This window comes from Bison bison, unplaced genomic scaffold (genome assembly GCF_000754665.1).
Source record: "Bison bison bison isolate TAMUID 2011002044 unplaced genomic scaffold, Bison_UMD1.0 scf7180017864331, whole genome shotgun sequence".
Lineage (NCBI taxonomy): Eukaryota > Metazoa > Chordata > Mammalia > Artiodactyla > Bovidae > Bison > Bison bison.
The window spans coordinates 5,235,522-5,256,138 of record NW_011494903.1 but is presented as its reverse complement, the minus strand read 5'-3'; the positions used below and the strand labels follow the sequence as shown (position 1 = coordinate 5,256,138).

At 39.0% G+C, this 20,617-nt stretch overlaps 1 protein-coding gene across 2 annotated transcripts in view; it reads left to right on the top strand.

Moving 5' to 3' along the window:
• The window catches only part of WDR70 (WD repeat domain 70), a 280,280-nt gene that overhangs the window by 90,500 nt on the left and 169,163 nt on the right, over positions 1–20,617 (top strand). For both annotated transcript variants that reach the window (XM_010853759.1, XM_010853760.1), the window contains exon 9: positions 16,479–16,555. In XM_010853759.1, the coding sequence (XP_010852061.1) occupies positions 16,479–16,555 (77 nt within the window). The remainder of the gene's footprint in view (positions 1–16,478; positions 16,556–20,617) is intronic.

The following is a 20,617-nucleotide window of genomic DNA, read 5'->3' as shown; positions in this document are numbered from 1 at the left end:
CTTGATTCCAGCTGTGTTTCTTCCAGTCCAGCGTTTCTCATGATGTACTCTGCATATAAGTTAAATAAGCAGGGTGACAATATACAGCCTTGACGTACTCCTTTTCCTATTTGGAACCAGTCTGTTGTTCCATGTTGCTGAAGTGTTAATCTTCTAGACTGTTTCAGAAGACAGAGTTGGGGCTGGAGGGATAAACCAACCAACCAAAAAATAAGCAAAATGTATTTAAAAAATCATGAGTTCACTGTGATACACCCAATTTGAATCCAGCTTCCTAGCCTTTCCCCACTGAGTATTTGTATTTCACTTCTCCAGTGAAAAACTTGTCCTCTAGCATCACCAGCATTTATTCATTTGTTCAAAGTCCATATAGTCAAAGCTATGGTTTTTCCTAGGCATGTACAGATGTGAGAGTCAGACCATAATGAATGCAGAGTGCTGAAGAATTGATGCTTTTGAATTGTGGTGCTGGGGAAGGCTTTTGAGAGTCCCTTGGACAACAAGGAGGTCAAATCAGTCAGTCCTAAAGGAAATCAACCGTGAATAGTCATTGGAAGGACTGATGCTCAAGCTGAAGCTCTGATTCTTTGGCCACCTGATGTGAAGAGCTGACTCATTAGAAAAGATCCTGATGCTGGGAAAGATTGAGGGCAGGAGGAGGAGGAGGCGACAGAGGATGAGATGGTTGGATGGCGTCATCGATCGACACAGTGGACATGAGTTTGAGCAAACTCTGGGAGATACTGAAGGACAGGGAAGCCTGGTGTGCTGCTAGTCCATGGGATCTCAAAGAGTTGGACATGACTTAGTGACTGAACAACACCTCCTATAGTACACAGAAAGTTATTTCAAAATTGCTACATAATAGTCCCTATAGGGAGAATTCTGATGTGGCACCCAAGATTCCCTGCCCCTCTCCTTGAGTGTGGATGTGACCCATGAGTATAATGAGATCCTTCTGCAATTAGATTATATTGTCTTCACAGTTAACTTTAAGAAAGAAAGATTATCCTCAGTGGATCCTGCCTAATCAGATGAGCCCTTCTTCCTGGCAAAAAAGATTTTAAAATTTGAGGGATTTGACTCGAGAGGGATTCTCTTTTCTGGCTTTGAATATGCAAGCAGAACCTGAATGATGACGTTGGATAGATAGCTATAGCCAAGGAGATCTCCAGCCAAAATGTTGAAAGTACTGCCTGGTTTTTTCTTGCTACTTATAGTAAAAAATGAGAACAAAAGGTAAATTGAGAAAAGTCTTGTTAAACAGAAACGAATACTAGATGATTGAGTGAATTTTGAGCCTATCCATATGGCAAAGAATGTTAAAGTGAAGAAATTGCTTCTGAAAGTGTGACACAGACAAAAAGCCCAGGGTGTGCTGTATAACCTTTTGCTAAAACTTCAGAAAGATCAAAAGGTCAGAATATTCAGTTATACTAAAGGCTCCTTCAAGAAATGAAGCATGTGCCTCACAGATTTTATTTTCACAATCAAACCAGTTGACTTCTAGGAAGCTTAAGGATTTTGTTTCTTAGCTGTTTCAGCAAGAGATATATATCAAGAAGGGATTTCCCACCCCCCTATTGTTTTGTTAAAAAAATTTTATTGGAGTAGAGTTGATTTACAATGTTCTGTCTGTTTCAGGTATACAGCAAAGTGAATCAGTTATACATATACATGTATCCAACTCTTTTTCAGTTTCTTTCCCCATATAGGCCATTATAGAGTACTGAGTGGAGTTCCCTGTGCTGTATAAGTAGGTCCTTAATTAGTAAATCTCTTGTATATATAGTAGGGTGTATATGTCAAGAAGGGATTGTTTTGCAAAGGTTTTTGGAAGTGGCTTTGTCTAATTCAGGTTCAAGAAGAGAAGTTTCACGTTTGTTGGCTTTGAAGGTGGAGGAATCCATGTAGCGAGGAAGGCACCCAGCTTCTTGATGCTGTGAGCAGCTCCCAGCTGACGGAGGCAATGAAATAGGCATCTTAGTCCTGCCACCACAGGAAGTTGGGTTCTGCCAGCAGCCTGAATGAGCTTGGAAATGAATGCTCCCTTGAGCCTCCACAAAGGAATGTGGCCCTCCGAACATCCTGATTTCAGTCTCTGAGACCCCAAGCAGAAAATTCAACCTTCTGGATTGTGACTGGCCTTCTGACTTCCCAAACTGTTAGCTAATAAACTAAGAGTTGTTTTAAGCCCCTAAGTTTGTGGTAATTTGTTACACAGAAATAGGAAAGTAATACAGTCTTGCAAATACCAAACATACTAGGTAATAATGAAAGTCCCCAAGGAGGTGGTAGAGTGGGAGATCAAACATAAGAGCAAGACTTAGCTTTGAGTGGGAGAAGGAAATTTATTTACATTGGAAATAGAGGGATTCGACTGGGCTCATATGCAGGTATGATTACAAGTGGTTGGCCTTAGATAAAAAGTTGAAGGTGTCACCATGTAGCCACTGAATCATTTCCTAGTTTTGTGTTGGGAAAAGTTGGAATGAGACCTTATGTAGAATAGTAAAGGCTTAGAATAGATATTGATAGTGTGAGAGAAAAATTGCTAAGACTTGTGGGAGCATTCAGGGTTACAAAATCTTAAGTTATAAGAGAGAGTCTTTGGCATATTCATATGATATTCTTGGGCTTCCCTTGTGGCTCAGCTGGTAAAGAATCTGCCTGCAACGCAGGAGACCTGGGTTCAGTCCCTGGGTTGGGAAGATCCCCTGGAGAGGGAAAAGGCTACCTACTCCAGTATTCTTGCCTGGAGAATTCCATGGACTGTATAGTCCATGGGATCACAAAGAGTCAGACAAAACCTTTTTTTAAGGCTTCTCTGGTGGCTCAGACAGTAAAGAATCTGCCTGCAATGCAGGAGACCCAGGTTCGATCCCTGGGTAGGGAAGATCCCCTGGAGAAGGAAATGGGAACCCACTCCAATATTCTTGCCTGCAGAATTCCATGGGCAAAGGAGCCTGGCGGGTTGCAGTCCATGGGGTCACAAAGAGCTGGACATGACTGAGTGACCTAGTATGTACGCATGCTATGATCCTCTTGAGTCTGTTCAGGAGCCTGAGGTGTTTGAAGGGAATACAATGCTGAGGAAGAGGGATTTATTCCAGAATAAAAGTTGTTCATTATAAGTACAGCAAAAGGACACTCAGGTTTATGTTGAGTGATTGGTTGAAATTTAGGATGTTGAAAAGAACATTCGTGATTCCAGAAAAGGAACCATCTGTGGACAGAGTTAGCTATAGTTGGAGCTACTGCAGTATCTTATAGACGAGGTCATTGAAGTTGAGTTGATCAAAGAAGAATGAATCTATCTCTTTGGTATCTTCAAATGTATTTTTAAATTGCTCAGTAGTTAGAAAGATTTGAATTTCAGAGTCCTTGATTCATAGAAGGGAATGACTAAGAGTGTGATGGATTACACAGGGTTCGGCAGACCGCAATCCGTGGTCCAAATCCAGCCTGCACTGTTTCTGTAAATAAAAGTTTTACTGGAACACAGCCATGCCTGTCCATTTATTGTTGTCTGTGATTGCTTTTGTGCTTACAGTGGTAGAGTTTGAGTAGTTCTCTCAAAGACCATGTGACCCAGAAAGCCTAAAATAGTTACTATCTATTCCATCCTAAAGGATTTCAATCTTGAATATTCATTGGAAAGACAGTGTTGAAGCTGAAGCTCCAGTACTTCAGCCACCTGATGCGAAGAGCCGACTCATTAGAAAAGACCCTGATGCTGGGAAAGATTGAAGGCAGGAAGCAAAGGGGATGACAGAGGACGAGATGGTTGGATGGCATCACCAACTCAATGAACATGAGTTTGAGCAAGCTCTGGGAGAAGGTGAACAACAGGGAAGGCTGGTGTATTGCAGGCCATGGGGTCGCAAAGAGTTGGGTATGACTGAGTGACTGAAAAACAAGTCCATTAGAGAAGAAGGTTGCCAACCCCCAAAATTAGACTATGAACATTTTCTCCAGCAAAATATACCGACACAAAATTTTGCTGACAATTTTAGGGAAGTTTGAAGATTCCTGAAGCCATGAATGGACTCCAGTTAAGAAGAACTTTTGGATTAAAGCTGATAGTATATTCCCTGAGGCATTTCCTCTCTTCGTAGGAGTTGCCTCTGCTAGTTAACTCACTATGCCAAAAACATGGGTACTTTCATTTTATGGGTCACAGAGCCTCACCTCATTCAGTGACTGCAAATGGCACTGTGGTGGGGCAGCGGTCACAGCTTTTGTCACGAGGCTGCCCCAGGGGTACGGATTGATAACTGTAGATCGGCACACCTCTGTGCACGGGAGAGCATGAGTGCATGTGAATTAGAGGAAACCAATAGTGGTCATGGCTTGATAACGTCCTCTCTGTATGCACAGTCTAGCAGATTATGAGAAGTAAATAGATGCTTCATTCTTTCTACTAGGCTCTTTCCAGACTGTTAAATAAAGGAAGGAAAATTTTTTTCCCCCTAGGAGTGCCTATGTTTAGATAAAGGAGAAAGAGAGAAAACCTAGTTTATTTGATGAAAAAGTGTTTTAGTCACTGACTGTTCTTTAATAGGTGTCACTTAAAATTTTTTTTCCACTAATGTGAGCCATGATACTGAATCTGTTTAGATTCATTTAAGAATCCTCAGTTGAACTTCATTTTCTATTATGACTAATTTTGGTCACTGTTTTAACACAAGGGTACTTAACATTCCCATTGCCTTTGTCATACTCTTGTCTTTACAAACAAGAAACAGCATTCATAGTCTTTTAGTATTTCTTCAGTTAGCTTACTATTTGTGTTCATATTCTGTGTACTCAACAACTAAGGTGATTGTGTTTTATGTTAATGTCCTCTGTAGTAGGGATCATCTTCTTTTGGTCCTGTTAGAAATATACTTTATATTTGTAGATGATATTTCAACTCTAATCAATAAGTATCAGTAAAAGACCTCTCTTCTGGAGCCTGCCTTCAAGACCTGCATAGGCTGGGTTTCTGTTAGGACAAAGCATAGGAAGTGAGATTCCAAACTGGAGGAGAAATAGATAGACAGATAGATAGCTGATTGGCATTGATGTATGGCAGAGAACACCACAGCATTCTAAAGCAATTATCCTCCAATTTAGAAAAAAGCCACCCCCCAAAAGCTACACTGCAAAAAAAGAACTGGACTGAGTTATGCCCGTTGTGCTCAGAAGCAGTGACTCCTGAGTCTGGGAGTAGAAGAAGATGGTAAACTAGGAACTGACTGGGAGGGAAGCCCGCTACACATTAGATTAAGGGGCCAGGAAGAGCTGTCAGTGGAAGTGGAGCTGAGTTACACTGAGAGGGAGAATGAAAGTGTGAAGTCGTGTGCAAGATTGAGGAAGCCAAGGCAGTTTAGGATCGAAGTCCCTGAACGCAGGGCATGGCTCATGGATGTTGAGGTGTTCCTTTTGTTGCAAATGATGAGCTATTTTCTGGGGCCAGAGGTTAACTAGATCAGATACTTATTTACTGCTTGGCCCTAGAAGTTCTTCTTCTTCTTTTTTTTTTTTTTCTTAAATAAGATAAGACAGACACATTTCTGTTTTGGAAAGAGATGAATAGGATCTCTGACAATTCTACAGATTTTAATCTATTATCAGGCAGTTTAATTACTATCTTTTAGTACCTTAGGTACACAGGGTCAGATGGTAAAGAATCCACCTGCAGTGTGGGAGACCTGGGTTCGACCCCTGGGTTAGGAAGATCCTCTGGAGAAGGGAATGCCTATGCACTCCAGTATTCTTGCTTGACGAATTCCATGGACAGGGAGCTTGGCAGACTACAGTCCATGGGTTCGCAAAGAGTCGGACAGAAGTGAGCGACTAACACACACTTCAACACTAAGTCACTTATCTGTTCACGCCACCCCACAGTCATGTGATTCATAACTGTTGGTCAGTTCTCAATTCTCCTAACATTGTAACTCTCAGCAGTGTTTGACACAGTTGATTATTCTCTCCTTCTTGAAACATTTTCTTTATTTCCTTCTTTCCCTCTCACTGAACATCTGTCCCATTGGCAAAATGTGTTTTGCCAACAAAGCTTTATGAATAAAGCTGCTACTAACATTAACATGTAATTAATTTTGAAAAATGGAAAAGCGTGAGTCTTCCAACTTTGTTCTTTCTTTTCACAAATATCCTTGAGTTAAAATTTCTTGAAATAATAAACCAATAAGAATTAAAATAAGAATAAAATAATAGTAAAAATCTTCTTGAAATAATAAGATAATTCTTGAAATTTTTTATTTTTTCATAAAGTTTCCAAATGAATTATATGACCAGTTTTTCACTTTGTGGTAGCATTTTATTTTTTAAAAAATAAAACAGTTTGGCCATGCTGTAAGGCTTGTGGTATCTTGGTTCCCCGATTAGGGATCACACCTGGCCTCTGGCGGTGAAAGAGCCAAGTCCTAACTGCTGGGCTGCCAGGAAATTCCCCCTGTAGCATTTCTTTTTAAGCAGGTCTACTGGTGACAAGTTCTCTTAGTTTTCTTTCATCTTAGGATGTCTCTATTTCACCTTTGCTTCTAAAGTGCATTTTCTGTACACTTAACTTGGCAATAACCCCAGATATGCAGATGACACCACCCTTATGGCAGAAAGTGAAAAAGAACTAAAGAGCCTTTTGGTGAAAGTTAAAGAGAAGAGTGAAAAAGCTGGTTTAAAATTCAACATTCAAAAAATGAAGATTATGGCATCTGGTCCCATGATTTCATGGCAAATAGATAGGGAAACAATGGAAACAGTGACAGACTTTATTTTCTTGGGCTCCAAAATCACTGGAGATGGTGACTGCAGCCATGAAATTAAGACACTTGCTCCTTGGAAGAAAAGTTATGACCAACCTAGACAGCATATTAAAAAGCAGAGATGTTACTTTGCCAACAAATGTCTGTCTAGTTAAAGCTATGGTTTTTCTAGTAGTCATGTATGGATATGAGAATTGAACCATAAAGGTGGCTTAATGCCAAAGAATTGATGGTTTTGAACTGTGGTGTTAAGACTCTTGAGAGTCCCCTGGACTGCAAAGAGATCCAACCTGTCCATCCAAAAGGAAATCAATCCTGACTATTCATTGGAAGGACCGATGCTGAAGCTCAAGCTCTAATACTTTGGCCACCTGATATGAAGAGCTGACTCATTAGAAAAGACCCTAATGCTGGGAAAGATTGAAGGCAGGAGGAGAAGGGGACGACAGAAAGGTGTTTGGATGGCATTAGTTGAGCAAGCTCCGGAAGATGGTGAATGACAGGGAAGCCTGGTGTGCTTCAGTCCACGGGGTCGTGAAGAGTCGGACATGACTGAGCAACTGAACAATAACAACAGTTTTTCTCTTAGTGCTTTAAAAATATCTTTCATTAAAAATTTTTGTTGTTAGTTCATTTTGTTTGGTTTTCACTGGGATTCTTAAATCTGTATGTTTACTTTTTTCACCACACTTTGGAAATTTTTAGGCATTATTTCTTCAAATATTTTTCTGCATCTAAGAGTCTTATATAACAGGAATACTAAATCTTTTTATATAGTCTCAAACATCTTTTGGAGAAGGCAAAGGCACCCCATTCCAGCATCCCATGGGTGGAGGAGCCTGGTAGGCTGCAGTCCATGGGGTCGCTAAGAGTCGGACACGACTGAGCGACGTCCCTTTCACTTTTCACTTTCATGCATTGGAGAAGGAAATGGCAACCCACTCCAGTGTTCTTGCCTGGAGAATCCCAGGGACGGGGGAGCCTGGTGGGCTGCCGTCTATGGGGTCACACAGAGTCGGACACGACTAAAGTGACTTAGCAGCAGCAGCAGCAAACATCTTTATGATTCTGCTCATTTTCTCCCTATTTTTTTTTCTTCTATTGTTTGAATTGAATTATCTGTCTTCAAGTTCACTGACTGTGTCCTCTAATGTATCCATTCTACTGTTAAGCCCCTCTAGTGAATTTTAACTTCCATTATTATGTTTTTCAGTACAAATTTCCATTCTGAAAAAGTAGTTAGTTTTTCTTTGCTGAGCATGTCTGTCTTTGCCTTTGTTTCAAAACTGTCTGCTTTCCCTTTTTGTATCATGATTGTAAACACTGATTTAAAGTATTTTTCTGAGAATTCCGACTTTTAGGTCATCTTGTGGTTGGCATCTTTCATCTTACTTCCTGGGGCTTCCCAGGTGACACTAGTGGTAAAGAACTTGCCTGCCAGTTCAGGAGACATAAGTGACATGGGTGTGATCTCTGGGTCGGGAAGATACCCTGGAGGGAGCATGGCAGCCCACACCAGTGTTCTTGCCTGGAGTAACCCCAGGGACAGAAGAGCCTGGAGGGCTACAGTCCAAAGGGTCTCAAAGAGTCAGACACTGAAGTGACTTAGCATATCTTATTCCTTGAGGGCTCGTTAGGTTTTCCTGATTTTTTTATATGTTTAATTTTGGATTGTATTCTTGACACTTTGAATATTGTGTTATGAGATGCAGGCTCCTGTCTAAAACTTCTGGAGAATGCTAGAAGTTTTTTTTTTTTTGCTTTTGTGAATATGTGGTTTCTTTTTAGCTGACAGTCAACCTGATTAGTTTTAGACTGTACGTCCTGACCTGCCTTATGTTAGCTGTTTTTACTTCCGATGTAAGTTTAATTTCCAAAGTCTTTATGCCTTTGTATGCTATTCTGGTTTGTCTCGTGTGCATGTTACCCAGGAGATGATGTGGAACCTCGGTGGTAGTCTGCGGTGTTTTGAGATCTCAGTGCTTTTCTTAAGTTGCTTCTGACAGGTTTCACATATTACACATATGAGCTCACCTCAGCAGTGAGCTCAGTACTGTTTATACAGATTTAAATGATATTTTTGTCCTAGCTTTCTTACTTCTTAAGCCCTTAATTTCCCCTTTGCCCTCTGTTGTCAGAGGTTTATTGTTCTGATGTTCTTGCTGGAAAACCAGAAGCTTACTCTTTTTATGTTGTGTAGTAGTTCCTGTAACTGGGTATGCCTCTGGGCAAAGCTGGAGTGGGAACACAGCAGTGGGACACAGCAGCTGCGTCTGTGAGTTGGTGGGAAAGGGAGTGCTGCTACTCCATGCTGGCATTAATCCCGATGTAAAGCACAGACTATCAGGAAGGTTCTGTCCTACAGATGCTGCTGTGTGGTGAGAAGCCTTAGGTGAGGGATCAGCTTAGTCGCTAACGTTAGCCTGGTAGAGGCAGGAACGTCAAGTGTTCCACCTCACTGGGGCTGCTGTCTCTGCTGCTCTGGGGTCCAGGGAGGAGGCGCGGTGCCTCTTTGTTACTGGCCTTTCCCTGGTGTAGGGCCAGGGAAGCCAATATTCCTCTTTTGTTTTTGCAACAGACTTTTCAGAGAGCAGCCAGAACATATATATTTTTTCAAGTATTTATTTTGGTGTAATTTCAAATTTACAGAAAAGTTGTAAAATATAGTACACAGAGCTGCTTTATACTCTTTTTTTCAGAATCACCAATTGCTGACATTTTGTCCCACTGCTTTATCCCCCCATCTCTTCCTCCCTTTCTCCCATAACTAACACAAACACTGTCCCTCCTTCTCCTCTGTCTCCCTTCTTCCTCCCTACTTATACATCCCCCAGGCACTCAGGCATATATACATATACACATACATAAAAATTATGTATGTGTGTTTAATTTCACCCAACTTTTGAAAATAAGTTGCAAACATCATGCTCCTTTGTTCTTAATTCTTTAGTTTGGTTTTCCTAATAACGTTTCATCTTCTTATATAATCATGAATTTAATATTGATAAAATACTGTTATTTAATCCATAATCAATAATTTCATCAGTTAGCTCCATGATCTCCTTCATAATTATTTTCTCACCACTTTGATCCTCATACCCTTTGTCTCCTTTAATTGGGAGTAGTTCCTATACCTCCCCACCCCGCCAACTTCTTTTACTTTGATTTTTTTTGAAGACTACAACTCACATTATTTTGTAAAATGTAAAATTCAGTTTTGTCTGTTTTTCCTCATAATTAGAGTCAGGGTATGCATTTCTAGAAGGACTTACCCCAAAATAATATTTTACTCTCCTTGCTTCTTCATATCAGAAAGTACCTTATACCTACCAAATTTTTTTAGTACAAAGTTGCTATTACCTTTTTGTAATTGCTATGTAATTTGCAGGGAAATCTTGAGACCATGGCATTATCCTGTTCATTATCAGACTTTCCTCCATTGGTTTTAGAGTCCATTGATGGTTTTGTTTGAATCAGTTATTGAATATTACTCTGATGATTGCAAAATTGTGCAAAAATTTTTCCATTTATCTTATATTTATTAATCAGCATTCTGTAAGGAAGAACTTTCTCTTATTTATTTCTTTATTAATATGCTTTCAAAGGTTCTTAGACAATGGCTTACAATCATTATTTTCATTATTTATTTTGATACCCTAATTGTCCCAGGTTTAACTTGTGAAAGGCCCCTCCAATTTGCATTTTATCTTTTTAGCATATCCTCATCATGTTTGCAACACTCTCTTATTTTTTTAAGATAACCAAATATTTTGTATTCATCTTGTGCTTTTCCTACCTCAGCCCCAGAAAGAATCATTTCTCCAAAGAGCCCTGGTTCCTTTAGGGGAGAATATTTGGCAACCAGGATCTCTTCACTAGGTTTGCTGAGATGTTATTGTTTCTAGACATTTCCATCATGTAAAGTGAGAGAATAATTTAGAAATGTACATTTACCCCTGTATTTACATCTACCTATTAAAAACCATGAGTTTGTATTGATATCCCCAGTTTCATTCAAACACCACAGAGTTCATTCTAATCTTCCCCTTTTTGCACTTTAGTAACTTCCTTCTCCAACAGCTAGAAACTAAACTCCTGTTATTTCCAACATATTTCCTCATTTGCTTAAATCTTCATTTATATTGAAAGCAGTTTTAGAATTGTTAATGCATACCATTTGCAAAAAAGGAACAAATATATTAACTGGAATGCAGTACTCATTTGCAGTTCTTTTGGTCTTGAGACTGAGTATGTATTAGTAGTTTTCTGGGACTGCTGTGGGCTTCCCAGGTGGCTCAGTGAGTAAAGAATCCACCTGCAATGCAGGAGATGTAGGCAGACATGAGTTCGATCCCTGGGTTGGGAAGATTCCCTGGAGGAGGGCATGGCAACCCACTCCAGTATTCTTACCTGGAGAATCTCATGAACAGAGGAGCCTGGTAGGCTACAGCCAATCGGGTTGCGAAGAGTCAGACATGACTGAAGGCGACTTAGCATGCATGTACACCGCAATACTGTAGGGCTTCCCTGGTGGCTCAGTCAGTTCAGTCACTCAGTTGTTTCCGACTCTTTGCAACCCTATGGACTGCAGCACGCCAGGCTTCCCTGTCCATCACCAACTCCCGGAGCTGACTCAAACTCATGCCTGTCAAGTTGGTGATGCTATCCAACCATCTCATCCTCTGTCATCCGCTTCTCCTCCCTCCTTCAATCTTTCCCAACATTGGTCTTTTCCAATGACTCAGTTCTTTGCTTCAGGTGGCCAAAGTATTACAGCTTCAGCATCAGTCCTTCCAATGAATATTCAGGGCTGATTTCCTTTAGGATTCACTGGTTTGATCTCCTTGCACTCCAAGGGACTCTGAAGAGTCTTCTCTAGCACCATAGTTCAAAAGCAATTCTTCAGCACTCAGCTTTCTTTATAGTCCAACTCTCTCATCCGTACATGACTACTGGAAAACCATAGCTTTGACTAGACGGACCTTCGTTGGCAAAGTAATGTCTCTGCTTTTTAATATGCTGTCTAGGTTGGTCATAATTTTTCTTCCAAGGAGCAAACATCTTTTAATTTCATGGCTGCAGTCACCATCTGTAGTGATTTTGGAGCCCCCAAAACTAGTTTCTCACCGTTTCCATTGTTTTCCCATCTATTTGCCATGAAATGATGGGACCAGATGCCATGATCTTAGTTTTCTGAATGTTGAGTTTTAAGCCAGCTTTTTCACTCTCCTCTTTCACTTTCATTAAGAGGCTCTTTAGTTCTTCTTCACTTTCTGCCATAAGGGTGGTGTCATCTGCATATCTGAGGTTATTGATACTTCTCCCAGCAATCCTGATTCCAGCTTGTCTTCATCCAGCCTGGCATTTTGCATGATGTACTCTGCATATAAGTTAAATAAGCAGGGTGACAATATATAGCCTTGACGTACTCCTTTGGATTTGGAACCAGTCTGTTGTTTCATGTCCAGTTCTAACTGTTGTTTCTTGACCTGTATACAGATTTCTCAGGAGGCAGGTCAGGTGGTCTGGTATTCCCATCCCTTTCAGAATTTTCCACAGTTTGTTGTGATCCACACAGTCAAAGGCTTTGGCGTAGTCAGTGAAGCAGAAGTAGATGTTTTTCTGGAACTCTCTTGCTTTTTCAATGATCCAATGAATGCTGGCAATTTGATCTTTGGTTCCTCTGCCTTTTCTGTATCCAGCTTGAACATCTGAAAGTTCATGGTTCACATACTGTTGAAGCCTTGCTTGAAGAATTTTGAGCATTACTTTGCTAGCGTGTGAGATGAGTGCAATTGTGTGGTAGTTTGAGCACTCTTTGGCATTGCCTTTCTTTGGGATTGGAATGAAAACTGACCTTTTCCAGCCCTGTGGCCCCTGCTGAGTTTTCCAAATTTGCTGGCATGTTGAGTGCAGCACTTTCACAGCATCATCATTCAGGATTTGAAATAGCTCAACTGGAATTCCATCATCTCCGTAGTGATGCTTCCTAAGGCCCACTTGACTTTGCATTCCAGGATGTCTGTCTCTAGATGAGTGATCACACCATTGTGATCACACCTGGTGGCTCAGTGGTAAAGAATCTGCCTGCCAATGCAGGAGACCCCGGTTCCATTCCTGGGTTTGAAAGATCACCCAGAGAAGGAAATGGCAACCCATTCCAGTATTCTTGCCTAGAAAATCCCATGGATAGAGGAGCTTGGCAAGCTACAGTCTATGGGATCACAAAGAGTCGGACACGACTTAACAACTAAAACAACAACAGCAAGGACTACTGTAACAGATTACCACACAGTTGCTCGCTTAAAACAGTAGAAATTTGTTCTTTAAAAATTTTGAAGGCCAGAAGCCTGAAATCAAGGTATTGGATGGCCACGTTCCCTCCAGTGGCTTTGGGAGAATTGTTTCTTGCCTTTTTTAGCCTCTGGTGACTCTAGGCATTCCTTGGCATGTGGCTGTGAAACTGCAGTCTCTGCTTCCATCTTCTCCTCTTTGTTTCTTCTCTTCTTTCTGTGTCTTATAAGGATACTTGAGGATACTTTTTACCAGATTTAGGGCTGACCCAGACAATCCAGAGATTCTTAATTATATCTGAAAGTGTTATTTTTCCAAATAAGGTCCATTCACAGGTTCCAGCTATTAGGATGTAGACATATATTTTTTTGGGGGGGGCACCATTCAACCCACTACAGGGTTTATAGTTTCTTGGGTTATTACCTTCTTTTTGTCTTTTCAGTGTATTTGTTATTCATTTGAAATGCAGTGGTGTTCACTTGTTTCTGTTTATTTTGCTTTAGATTTCTTCCATCCTTATTTTTTGAATATATAAAACATTAACACAGTGTCAAGAATCAAGAAGTTAATAGATATAGCATTACAAATTATGGTGAGTGTTATCAAGGAAATGGACAGGTAGTCTGGTCGAGAAGAGTGGAGCGAGCCATACTCACTTAGCTAGAGGGCCAGACAGTACTTACTTTTATAAGTGGCATGTAAACTGAGATTGAAAGAGTGAGGAGAAGCCAGTCACGTAGAAGCAGAAAAAGAGCTTTCTAGTGGACAGAAAAGCAGGTTTAAAGGCTCTGCTGTGGGGAAAGAGCTTCATGTATCAGAGGAAATGAAAGACCAGTGAGGTGTAGTGAGTTCTGGCAAGAAGGAGCACAAAGTAAGTGAAGTTGTAAAGAAAGCTGGGGTGGAAAATGTCAGTTATTGTACACTATGTAAAGAGGTTGAAAAGCCAGTGGAGGATAAAAAGCAGTGGCAGTTTAAAAAACATATTTTTAAAGGACTGTATTGATTGTTTTGTGGAGCACATTAGACAAGAGTAAAAGTAGAAAGACTAGTAACAGGTCTATCATACTGCATAATAACTGATGTAGAGACATTGGTTCATATAAGAGTTGTAGTAGTGGAAAAGGAAAAAAGTGGATAGATTTGAGATGTGTTTGGGGCTGAACTGACAGGACTAGCTAGTGGATTGGATCTGGGTGTATATAGAGAGGAGGGTTTAGGGGTTATGGTTATTGGACTATTTAAGGATTACTTCCCAGTTTGTGGCTTCCCTGGTGGCTCAGATGGTAAAGAATCTGTTTGCAATGTGGGAGACCCGTGTTTGATTCCTGGGTTGGGAAGATCCTCTGAAGAAGGAAGTGGCAACCCTCTCCAGTATTCTTGCCAGGGGAATTCTGTAGACAGAGGAGCCTGGTGGACTACAGTCCACGGGGTGGCAAAGAGTCGGGCATTTCTTTCCAAGCTTGTAGCTTTAGCAACTAGGAAAGAAGTTTATTGTAAATGAAGTGGGCAATAAGAATCAAGACTCTGCCCAATGCTATGTAACAGCCTGGATGAGAGGAGATTTTAGGGGAGAATGGATATATGTATATGTATGGCTGGATCCCTTTCCTATTCACCTGCAACTATCACAGCATTGTTAACCAGCTCTACTCCAATATAAAAGAAAAAGTTTTTTTTATATTGTAAAGTAAAAAAAAAAATGAATAAAATACATTGCACTACAGAAAAAAATCAAAACAAAAAAAATATTAAAATAAAAAAAAAGTATCAAGATTACTTTGTTGAACCTGTTATGTTTGAAATGCCTCTTACATGGAAATATCAAAGTTGATAGTAGACTATATATATATTCAGCTGAGAAAGGGAAAGTGGAATCTCAAACTTTCTAGCTAGTCCCTCACTTCTTCAGTCCTTTTTTTCCTACTGCAGGACGAGATCCAGATCCCTGGTCGCTATTTGTACCTTGTTGACATGAGCAGAAAGTCAGGAGTTGGCCAGATACTATTGAGGCTTGAACTAGAGATGATCTCCAGGCCCATGTGTGGGTACTCCAGTTCTAGTTCAGTGTTTCCAGAGAGGTACAGTTATTTTCCTTCTAAGTCATTTAGATATGCACATTTTACTGGTTTGAGTTTAGCTTTGTTTTGGACCCTTTCAGAATAAGAGGCCTTGCAATTATTACACTAAAAAGTATTAGGCTCTTTTCTGCCCCATTTGAACCTGAATTATTATTATTATTTTTTTTTTGCTGGATCATGTTATTAGCTTTATTTATTATTTTTTTAAATTTTGTTTTATTTTTAAACTTTACATAATTGTATTAGTTTTGCCAAATATCGAAATGAATCCGCCACAGGTATACCCACGTTCCCCATCCTGAACCCTCCACCCTCCTCCCTCCCCTCCCCTCCCTCTGGGTCGTCCCAGTGCACCAGCCCCAAGCATCCAGTACCCTGCATGGAACCTGGACTGGCGACTCGTTTCAAACATGATATTATACATGTTTCAATGCTATTTTCCCAAATCTCCCCACCCTCTCCCTCTCCCACAGAGTCCATAAGACTGATCTATACATCGGTGTCTCTTTTGCTATCTCGTACACAGGGTTATTGTTTCCATCTTTCTAAATTCCATATATATGCGTTAGTATATTGTATTGGTGTTTTTCTTTCTGGCTTACTTCACTGTGTATAATAGGTTCCAGTTTCATCCATCCAGAACTGAACCTGAATTATTGTATGAGACCGCTCTAACTTTGCTACCTAAGGAGGGAAATGTGTGAGTGCACGTATGTGTGTTTTGTGTTTGAAATATATATTCTGTGATGGATTTTGTAAGAATGTCAGTTTTTATACCAACATCACATTGTTTTATTTACAGTGTTTTTATATCATGCTCCATGCTTAGTTGGGCTAATCTTCCTGAATCATTTTAAAGATGCTTTTTCTTTTTTCACATACACATTTTAAAGAAGTGGGAATTTCCCACCCCACCCCCATCCTCTTGCTTTTGTCTTGTTTACCTTTAATACTTCCTATTCTCCTTAATTCTTTCCCACTGACTTTTTCCCATTGTCTTTCTTGTTGTGAATTTTCTTTTTACTTCTTTCCTAAAAAGAAGCTGTCATTTTCCCCTCTCTTTCCTTTCTTTCTAAGCATCTGTTACATATAAGCACTGTACTGAATCCTGGGCAGAAGGGGTTACATGGTGAATTAAAATGAAAATAAACAAAATGAAATAAACAAAACATTATGAAATAAAACTGAAAATAATATCAGTTTGTAATTAAAATAGTGTGCCTTGGAGAGGACTAAGAAGTGTTACTTTTAAGCAGAATATGTCAACTTTTGGTCAGTTTGTTTATTTTTACATTTTTTAAGGATTTTTTCCCCTTTTTTGTATTTTTTTTTTAAGGGTCACACAGCAATGCTTCATACTGGGTCATGGCATCCCAAAATAAAGGGAGAATTTATGACTTGCTCAAATGATGCGTGAGTATTGTTGATGATTCATCTGATACATTTTTGTATTTCAGTATTTTCTTTAACATTTGTATTGTAGTAGTTTTGCCAGTAAAGTAAGAGATGGGATATTAAGAATCCTTATGTTTATATGTTTTTGTTCTCAACTTTGCTTTGAATTCAGCTGACATACAAGGTTTGCTTAAATAAGTATGAAAGCTGTAAAAATGAGAGTTGGTATGAATTCCAGTAGAGTTTATTAGGGAGCACAGTGGATCAGATTGATGCTATTAAGTGGACTCAAATGACTCTAATGTTTGTTACTTTTTATAGTAAAGGCTGATTTCCATCTGAATCTAATAGCTTATATAAATTTGTTGCTTAAATGATGGTTTTTTGGTAGTAATAACTGAAAAAATTGATTAAATGGTTATTAAGATTCTTTTGAATTATATTTGTTGGCTTAGGATTCAAGAAAATTACAGGGAATATTTGAACAGCTTTTTCCTATATTGTTATGTTGTATGGTTCATTTTTAGTATTGAGTAATTTATAAGAATGAGTTATTTGTAATACTACAGAGAAAATTGCAGTGAAAAAATCTTTAAAATAAAAACATTTATATCGTGTTATTTAGGTGAAACGCTATTATATTTTAGGTAAAAAAGAATGTCTTTGTTTTTAGGTTATTTTGGTTTTCATCCTTTTATTTTCTGATATTTGTAATTTACTTCATTGCCTTTCACAACTGCTATTCATATTCTTTGATATTTTATGTTTCCTAGAGTTAATCTTTAAAATAATAGACAAAAGATATAATTTTGCATTCATTGTGCAGTTTAGAAAATAAGTTGATCTAAAATGAACTAAAAATTGAGACTATACAGAATATGACTGAAACAGGATAGTATATTTGGTTAAAATTTATGGTAAATAGAATTATATAGTTTTTTCTTTTATCTTTGTCTTACTATCTTTCCAAATACTTAAATTATATGTGTTTATAGTCATATTTTTTACTTTAGCTTTAGGAAAACAAATATAGCAGCTAATCTGAATTAATAGTGTTCCATGGCCCAGTAAGGTTTATCCTAGGAATCCAAGGATATTTTACAATTAGGAAATTTTACCATTAAGAAATTTTCAATATAATTCAATATTTTAAAAAATTAAAGATGAAGAATCATATGATTTTGTTATATAATAAAATTGAGATTTGATAGGATTTAGTAATCTTTGCCAGTAAAAGTTCTAGGAATAGGAAGAAATTACTGAAGACTGATAAAAGCTGTTTACCAAAATTTAAAGTAAATATTTTATTATACATTGGTGTATACTTTGCATTTAAATAGGAAGCAAGACAGAGATTCCTATAACTATTTAGAGACTTTATACAGTATAGTAAGAAAAGAAAATATGTAGATTTATGTTAATGTTGGAAGAAAATAAAAAAACAGAAGATCTAAGCTACTCTGGTTAAAAACTTGAGCTGAATAAAAGCCATTGGAAAAACAGAAAACATCTTGTTCTCAGAACTATTAAGGATGAGGCTGAGTGGTGGCTCTAATAGTTGCTAACACAGTAATTTTTATGAGGGCTACAGAAGCTTTCCCCAAATGGATTTTGAGTATACATAAATTACTCATCTGAAGAAAGACATCCATGATCAACACAGTTTGAGAAACTTTGAATGTTATATGTTCTGAGGCCAGCAATTCACAATAAACCTTTAAATGATTTTGAATAGGGTGTAAAGAAACCTGAAACCTATTTAACTTTGTTTTATCCTCTACATGGTTTGGGTAAAGTTCTAGGGCATGACATTATTATACTGGGTGTAAAATGTAGTTTGTCTCATTCGTTGGAAGAACAATTCTTTCGTCCCCTGCCCAAGTCAGTGATTTACCGGTATATTTTACATTTGAAAATGTGCTCCAATTTCTTTTTACACTGTACAAATTGGGCTTTCTTTGTCAAAAAAGCTGTATACAAGGATAAGTGGGCTTTACCCTTAGGGACCTCCAATTATACAGATTCTTTACTACTTTTTAGAGAAACCTGTCACTAATACATTCAGATGGTTTTCAGTTAGATCGCCTTCTCCTTGGCATTTGAGGATAGTAATTAGCAGCGGAGTAAGCTGCAGGAGATGAGTCCAGATCCCTGAATCAGTCAGCAAATGTTGTGTGTGCACTGTGTGTCCGGGACCCTGTGTGACCCGGGTCTCTGCCTTCACAGGACTCCCATTCAGTGGAGGTGAGTGCTGGGAGGCAGACACGGTATAGATATGCTAGTAAGTTAATATTGTTTTACATAGTAATAACTGTGAAGAATAAAAAATAAAACAAAAGGACAGAGAATAGAAGGGTGTAAAATACGTGGAGAAAGCCTTGGAAGAGGTGATATTTTTTTAGTTGAGACACCGTGCACATAAGGCATCCTGAGGGAAAAGAGCTTTCCAGCCCAAAATAGCAGCATATTTCAAGACCTTAAGAAGAGAATGTAATACAGCATATTTGGGGGACAGAAAGTCCGGTTGGACTGACATTTTGTTGGTTGTTAGGAAAGGTGAGAATGATATGAATTGAATTTGGAGAGGAAGGCAGATTCTATACCATATAAGGTGTTGAGGCTAAGGTATAATGGGCTAATATTTTAATGTAGTCACAAGGGAAGTCATCGAAGAGTATGACATCTGTACCATAACATTATTGAAAGTCAAAATCAATAGGAATGTTTTAACGCCAGGCTGTTCTGTCAGTGGGATTTTCCTGGCAAGAATACTAGAGTGGGTTATCATGCTTTCCTTCAGGGGATCTTCCCGACCCAGGGAGCGAACCTGTGACTCTTGCTTCTGCTACACTGCAAGCAGATTCTTTACCTCTGAGCTACTGGGGAAGCCCCATATTGTGAGCAGGACAAAGAGATAAAATATCAACTGCACATCTTTCAAGCTTCACTCTCTTTCATTAAGGATTATTTAGGATTTAAACTAGGATCATTTCATCAGACTTCACTGAGCTCGTATCAGTAATATCCTCTTCTCCTCCCTTTTCCCCATTCACCTTTTATTTTTCCTCCTTTCTCATTTTGGGCATCTGGGAGAATACCTTTATGGATAGTATAGCCATGGTGTAGAGAGCCTCTCGATACAGTTATCCACCTCAGCACCTGTGTGCTGTCACAGTTTTATGTATTTAGTGTGGGCACACAGTGAATGTTTGCCAGGCTGTGGCTGTCAGCAGTGTAGGAGGATGGGGAGCCCTGGCGAGCCAGTCCCAGCCATTCACATAAGAAGCACAAGTTATAAATATGTTTAGATCCAGTAGGAGTGAGGCATCAGCATTTTTGAGAAACTATTCCAAGGGGGCACTCAGTATTTTGTTCTGGCCTCATACACCAAATTAAATTATGGATGTTTCTTCTGAATGTGAGTTGGAAATGCTAGTGCTTTTACTTCTGAGTTTTATGAGTTTCAGTGTGAAACATGATCCCAGGATTGTGTTCTGGGATTTCATTTAGAAATGAAATAGAGTAATATGGCAGTCTTTTCGGTTTTCCCAAGTTTACCGGAATGAAACACAGACAATAAAGCAGAGCTTACTACATTATGCTTGGAAGTAAATGTTAACAAAAACCAGATGGTAATGAAGATGAAAATGCTTTACTTATCCAGAGGAAGTCATTTCTCTTTGTGAATTTATATAATCTGATAGGGGAGCGTTTTATAATTGGAGTTGTAGTAGTGTACAGAGTGAGAATACAAGCAATGAAAGTGTACAGAATTCGTATTAAGCAAGTTGCAGCTCAGCAATGAATCAGATGCTTCCACCTTGCAAGTTTTCCATTGCTTACTCAGGACTTTGTATCACAGAGGAATTTGTTCAAATCTGTTGTGATTTGTTATCTCCATATCTAAGTATAGGCTTCTTAAGAGTACTTTACACTTGCACTCGCCTGAAACCGTGGCATTGCTATCTGATCAAGCTCTTACCCTACTGGAGGATGAAGGATCTGGTGGAGGCAAGTTGAGGTGTCCCAGCTGAGGCTATCCTAGATCAGCTTACAGTCAGCCAAGCCCCAGATTTGTGA